General features: G+C 50.0%; 1 protein-coding gene across 1 annotated transcript; it reads left to right on the top strand.

Annotated features, from left to right (window-relative positions):
- Window positions 1–854: 854 nt before the first annotated feature.
- LOC121842182 (tubulin-specific chaperone D-like) lies at window positions 855–4310 on the top strand. The gene is made up of 3 exons (XM_042312258.1): window positions 855–978; window positions 2639–2797; window positions 3900–4310. The coding sequence occupies exons 1-3, from the start codon at window positions 911–913 to the stop codon at window positions 4174–4176; spliced, it is 504 nt and encodes a 167-aa protein (XP_042168192.1). The 5' UTR covers window positions 855–910; the 3' UTR covers window positions 4177–4310.
- Window positions 4311–6369: the final 2059 nt, after the last annotated feature.

Raw genomic sequence — 6369 nt, 5'->3', positions numbered from 1 at the left:
TCTGTCTGTCTGTCTGTCTGTCTGTCTGTATGTCTCTCTCTTTCTGTCTGTCTCTCTCTCTCTTTCTCTCTCTTTCTGTCTGTCTCTCTCTCTCTTTCTCTCTCTTTCTGTCTGTCTGTCTCTGTCTGTCTCTGTCTGTCTGTCTGTCTGTCTGTCTGTCTGTCTGTCTGTCTGTCTGTCATGAACTGGACCCCTTTTACAGCATTCTCTCCACCTGTTAACTGTCGCTCCACACGCGTGTTCACACACAGGCACATACCGACAGCCACTTAGACACACACACACTGTGGCTCCCCTCTCAGGGCATGACATTAGAGTAGATGTCCTGATTACCATATCACACAAACAAAAGCTGCCCTCGGGACATGACAAACTGATTTGAATATTAGCTTTTAGGACCCGGGGGCGGTGGTGTGACTAGTGGCATTTCAGGTGTGTTTAATGTGTTCATCTCTCTCCTCCACCTCTCCAGGGTGAGAGAGGCAGCCATGACCAGCCTGATGGAGGTGACTCTGTGTGTTTAATGTGTTCATCTCTCCAGGGTGAGAGAGGCAGCCATGACCAGCCTGATGGAGGTGACTCTGTGTGTTTAATGTATTCATCTCTCCAGGGTGAGAGAGGCAGCCATGACCAGCCTGATGGAGGTGACTCTGTGTGTTTAATGTGTTCATCTCTCCTCCACCTCTCCAGGGTGAGAGAGGCAGCCATGACCAGCCTGATGGAGGTTACTCTGTGTGTTTAATGTGTTCATCTCTCCAGGGTGAGAGAGGCAGCCATGACCAGCCTGATGGAGGTTACTCTGTGTGTTTAATGTTCATCTCTCAGGGTGAGAGAGGCAGCCATGACCAGCCTGATGGGGGTGACTCTGTGTGTTTAATGTATTCATCTCTCCAGGGTGAGAGAGGCAGCCATGACCAGCCTGATGGAGGTGACTCTGTGTGTGGTGGGCACCGCTCCACAACTACTCTCACCAGGCCTGTGAGTAGCAATGGAATAACTTCCTCAATCACACTGTACCACTTTAACACCTTTATAGAGCCCTCATAAACCCTTCATAAGGCCCTCATAAACCCTTCATAAGGCCCTCATAAACCCTTCATAAGGCCTTCATAAGGCCCTCATAAACCCTTCATAAGGCCTTCATAAGGCCCTCATAAACCCTTCATAAGGCCCTCATAAGGCCTTCATAAGGCCCTCATAATAAGGCCCTCATAAGGCCCTCATAAACCCTTCATAAGGCCCTCATAAGGCCTTTATAAGGCCCTCATAAGGCCTTTATAAGGCCCTCATAAGGCCTTTATAAGGCCCTCATAAGGCCTTTATAAGGCCCTCATAAGGCCTTCATAAGGCCTTCATAAGGCCCTCATAAGGCCTTCATAAGGCCCTCATAAACTCTTCATAAGGCCCTCATAAACCCTTCATAAGGCCTTCATAAGGCCCTCATAAACCCTTCATAAGGCCTTCATAAGGCCCTCATAAACCCTTCATAAGGCCTTCATAAGGCCCTCATAAACCCTTCATAAGGCCTTCATAAGGCCCTCATAAACCCTTCATAAGGCCTTCATAAGGCCCTCATGAACCCTTCATAAGGCCTTCATAGATGCTTCGTAGATCATGTATAAGCATTCTCTATAGAAGGTGGGAAAGGTGTTATGACAGATGTAGTAGGTATTAAAGATATTATTGGGGATGATAGCTGTACCTCCATTCATTTCCTCCCTAACCTCCTTTTTACATTCTCATCCTTTAATTCCCACTCCATTCATCCCTTTCTCCTCTCCTCCCACTCATCCCTCTCTCCTCTCCTCCCCACTCATCCCTCTCTCCTCTCTCCCACTCATCCCTCTCTCCTCTCCTCCCACTCATCCCTCTCTCCTCTCCTCCCACTCATCCCTCTCTCCTCTCCTCCCCACTCATCCTCCTCTCCTCTCCTCCCACTCATCTCTCCTCCCATTCATCCCTCTCTCCTCTCCTCCCACTCATCCCTCTCTCCTCTCCTCCCACTCATCCCTCTCTCCTCTCCTCCCACTCATCCCTCTCTCCCTCTCCTCCCACTCATCCCTCTCTCCTCTCCTCTCCTCCCACTCATCTCTCCTCCCACGCGTCTCTCCTCCACTCATCTCTCCTCCTCTCGTCTCTCCTCCTCTCGTCTCTCCTCTCGTCTCTCCTCATTTCCTCCCTCTCATCCCTCTCCTCCTCTCATCTCTCCTCATCTCCTCCCTCTCTCCTCTACTCTCATCCCTCTCCTCTCATCTCTCATCTCCTCCCTCTCTCCTCTACTCTCATCCCTCTCCTCTCATCTCTCCTTATCTCCTCTACTCCTCTCATCCCTCCTCCTCTCCTCCTCTCATCTATCTCCTCCTCTCAACTACTCCTCTCATCTCTCTCCTCATCTCCCTCTCTCCTCTACTCCTCTCATTTATCTCCTCCTCTCATCTCCTCTCATCTCTCTCCTCATCTCCTCCCTCTCCTCCTCTCATCTCTCCTCCTCTACTCTCATCCCTCTCCTCTCCTTATCTCCTCTACTCCTCTCATCCCTCCTCATCTCCTCCCTCTCTCCTCTACTCCTCTCATCCCTCCTCATCTCCTCCTCTCATCTCTCTCCTCCTCCTCTCATCTCTCCTCCTCTCCTCCTCAGGGTGAATGGTATGATGTGTAGCTTGGCCCAGCAGTCAGCAGAGAAGATCGACCGCTACAGAGCCCATGCTGGATCAGTGTTCGTCAGGCTCCTCCATAGTAACAACCCTGCAGTACCTCACATCCCCCACCGAGAGGAGCTGCTCGCCATCTTCCCTACGTGAGTCTAAACACATTTACATTGCTGTCATTTAGCAGATGCTGTTATCCAAAGTGACTTACATCTGAAGGTAGCTAGGTGAGACAACCACATCAGTCAGTACATTATCGCTCAGAGTAGTTATCAGGTAGCTAGATGAGACAACCACATCACAGTCAGTACATTATCGCTCAGAGTAGTTATCAGGTAGCTAGGTGAGACAACCACATCACAGTCAGTACATTATCGCTCAGAGTAGTTATCAGGTAGCTAGGTGAGACAACCACATCACAGTCAGTACATTATCGCTCAGAGTAGTTATCAGGTAGCTAGGTGAGACAACCACATCACAGTCAGTACATTATCGCTCAGAGTAGTTATCAGGTAGCTAGGTGAGACAACCACATTATCCCTCAACAGAGTAGTTATCAGGTAGCTAGGTGAGGCAACCACATTATCCCTCAACAGAGTAGATATCAGGTAGCTAGGTGAGACAACCACATCAGTCACTACATTATCCCTCAACTGAGTAGTTATCAGGTAGCTAGGTGAGACAACCACATTATCCCTCAACAGAGTAGTTATCAGATAGCTAGGTAAGACAACCACATCAGTCACTACATTATCCCTCAACTGAGTAGTTATCAGGTAGCTAGGTGAGACAACCACATTATCCCTCAATAGAGTAGTTCTCAGGTAGCTAGGTGAGGCAACCACATTATCCCTCTGGGTTCTGGGTAATCTCATACAATACTATGGATGTCTCAGGGTAATCTCATACAATACTATGGATGTCTCAGGGTAATCTCATACAATACTATGGATGTCTCAGGGTAATCTCATATAATACTATGGATGTCTCAGGGTAATCTCATACAATACTATGGATGTCTCAGGGTAATCTCATACAATACTATGGATGTCTCAGGGTAATCTCATACAATACTATGGATGTCTCAGGGTAATCTCATACAATACTATGGATGTCTCAGGGTAATCTCATACAATACTATGGATGTCTCAGGGTAATCTCATACAGTGGGCATGTTTCAATGAAAGATTTACAGGTCAGTTATTGAATTGAAAAACGAACTGGACCCCGTGTGTCTCTCTGTGCTCTCAGTGAAGGAGCAGAGGGTCTGAACTGGAACGCTCCGTCTCAGGCCTTCCCCCACATCACCCAGCTGCTCAGACTGCCCCAATACCAGTACCACACACTGCTGGGGTTGACCGTGTCTGTAGGAGGACTGACTGAGTCTACGGTACGTGTCTGTAGCCCTGTGTCTGTAGGAGGACTGACTGAGTCTACGGTACGTGTCTGTAGCCCTGTGTCTGTAGGAGGACTGACTGAGTCTACGGTACGTGTCTGTAGCTCTGTGTCTGTAGCTCTGTGTCTGTAGTTTCTGTGGCCCATGTAGCTCTGTGTTTGTAGCTCTGTGTCTGTAGCCAATGTAGCTCTGTGGTGCCTGTTGCTCCTGTAGCTCTGTGTCTCTAGCCTCGTGTCTGTAGCCTCGTGTCTGTAGCCCTGTGTCTGTAGCCCTGTGTCTGTAGCCCTGTGTCTGTAGCCTCGTGTCTGTAGCCCTGTGTCTGTAGCCATGTGTCTGTAGCTCTGTGTCTGTGGTGTCTGTTGCTCCTGTAGCTCTGTGTCTGTGTATATGTGCCTGTGTGTGTATTTTCTGTTGTGGTGTGTCTGTTGCTCTGTGCCAGTGGCCCGGTGTCAGTGGTGTCTGCAGCTCTGTGGTCTGTAGCCCCTGTGGTAGCTCTGTGTCTGTAGCTCTGTGTCTGTAGCTCTGTGTCTGTAGCCCTGTGTCTGTAGCCATGTGTCTGTAGCTCTGTGTCTGTAGCCATGTGTCTGTAGCTCTGTGTCTGTAGCCATGTGTCTGTAGCTCTGTGTCTGTAGCTCTGTGTCTGTAGCAGTGTGTCTGTAGCAGTGTCTGTAGCCGTGTGTCTGTGGCTCTGTGTCTGTGGCTCTGTGTCTGTAGCTCTGTGTCTGTAGCCATGTGTCTGTAGCCATGTGTCTGTAGCTCTGTGTCTGTAGCTCTGTGTCTGTAGCAGTGTGTCTGTAGCCGTGTGTCTGTAGCCATGTGTCTGTTGCCATGTGTCTGTGGCCATGTGTCTGTAGCCATGTGTCTGTAGCCCTGTGTCTGTAGCCGTGTGTCTGTAGCTCTGTGTCTGTAGCAGTGTGTCTGTAGCCGTGTGTCTGTAGCCTGTGTCTGTAGCAGTGTGTCTGTAGCCGTGTGTCTGTAGCCGTGTGTCTGTAGCTCTGTGCCTGTAGCTCTGTGTCTGTAGCCGTGTGTCTGTAGCTCTGTGTCTGTAGCCCTGTGGTAGCCCTGTGTCTGTAGCCCTGTGTCTGTAGCCCTGTGTCTGTAGCCCTGTGTCTGTAGCCCTGTGTCTGTAGCCCTGTGGTAGCCCTGTGTCTGTAGCAGTGTGTCTGTAGCAGTGTGTCTGTAGCAGTGTGTCTGTAGCCGTGTGTCTGTAGCCATGTGTCTGTAGCTCTGCGTGTCTGTAGCCCTGTGGTAGCCCTGTGTCTGTAGCTCTGTGTCTGTAGCCCTGTGTAGCCTGTGGTAGCCCTGTGTCTGTAGCCCTGTGGTAGCCCTGTGTCTGTAGCCCTGTGTCTGTAGCCCTGTGGTAGCCCTGTGTCTGTAGCTCTGTGTCTGTAGCCCTGTGGTAGCCATGTGTCTGTAGCCATGTGTCTGTAGCCCTGTGGTAGCCCTGTGTCTGTAGCCATGTGTCTGTAGCCCTGTGTCTGTAGCCCTGTGGTAGCCCTGTGTCTGTAGCCATGTGTCTGTAGCCATGTGTCTGTAGCCATGTGTCTGTAGCCCTGTGTCTGTAGCCCTGTGTCTGTAGCTCTGTGTCTGTAGCCATGTGTCTGTAGCCATGTGTCTGTAGCCATGTGTCTGTAGCCCTGTGGTAGCCCTGTGTCTGTAGCCATGTGTCTGTAGCCCTGTGTCTGTAGCCCTGTGGTAGCCCTGTGTCTGTAGCCCTGTGTCTGTAGCCATGTGTCTGTAGCCGTGTGTCTGTAGCCCTGTGTCTGTAGCCCTGTGTCTGTAGCCCTGTGTCTGTAGCCATGTGCCTGTAGCCGTGTGTCTGTAGCCCTGTGTCTGTAGCCCTGTGTCTGTAGCCATGTGTCTGTAGCCATGTGTCTGTAGCCCTGTGTCTGTAGCCATGTGTCTGTAGCGGTGTGTCTGTAGCCCTGTGTCTGTAGCTCTGTGTCTGTAGCCATGTGTCTGTAGCCATGTGTCTGTAGCCATGTGTCTGTAGCCATGTGTCTGTAGCCCTGTGGTAGCCATGTGTCTGTAGCCATGTGTCTGTAGCCCTGTGTCTGTAGCTCTGTGTCTGTAGCCCTGAAGTCTGTAGCCATGTGTCTGTAGCCGTGTGTCTGTACAGTGGTGAATTTCATAAAAATGAAGGTTTAAAAAAGTCCCCTTTTTCACAAGCCACCAAATACTGATTAAAACTGTTTTGCAATGAAGGTCTACAGTAGTCCCATGGTGTAGCCTGAAAGAATCTAGTAGTCCCATGGTGTAAATCTAGCTGAAAGCAATGAAGGTCTACAGTAGTCCCATGGTGTAGCCGGAATCTAGTACTGAAAG

This window comes from Oncorhynchus tshawytscha, unplaced genomic scaffold, assembly GCF_018296145.1.
Source record: "Oncorhynchus tshawytscha isolate Ot180627B unplaced genomic scaffold, Otsh_v2.0 Un_contig_9609_pilon_pilon, whole genome shotgun sequence".
Taxonomy (NCBI): domain Eukaryota; kingdom Metazoa; phylum Chordata; class Actinopteri; order Salmoniformes; family Salmonidae; genus Oncorhynchus; species Oncorhynchus tshawytscha.
This window is presented reverse-complemented; position numbering and strand designations above follow the sequence as displayed.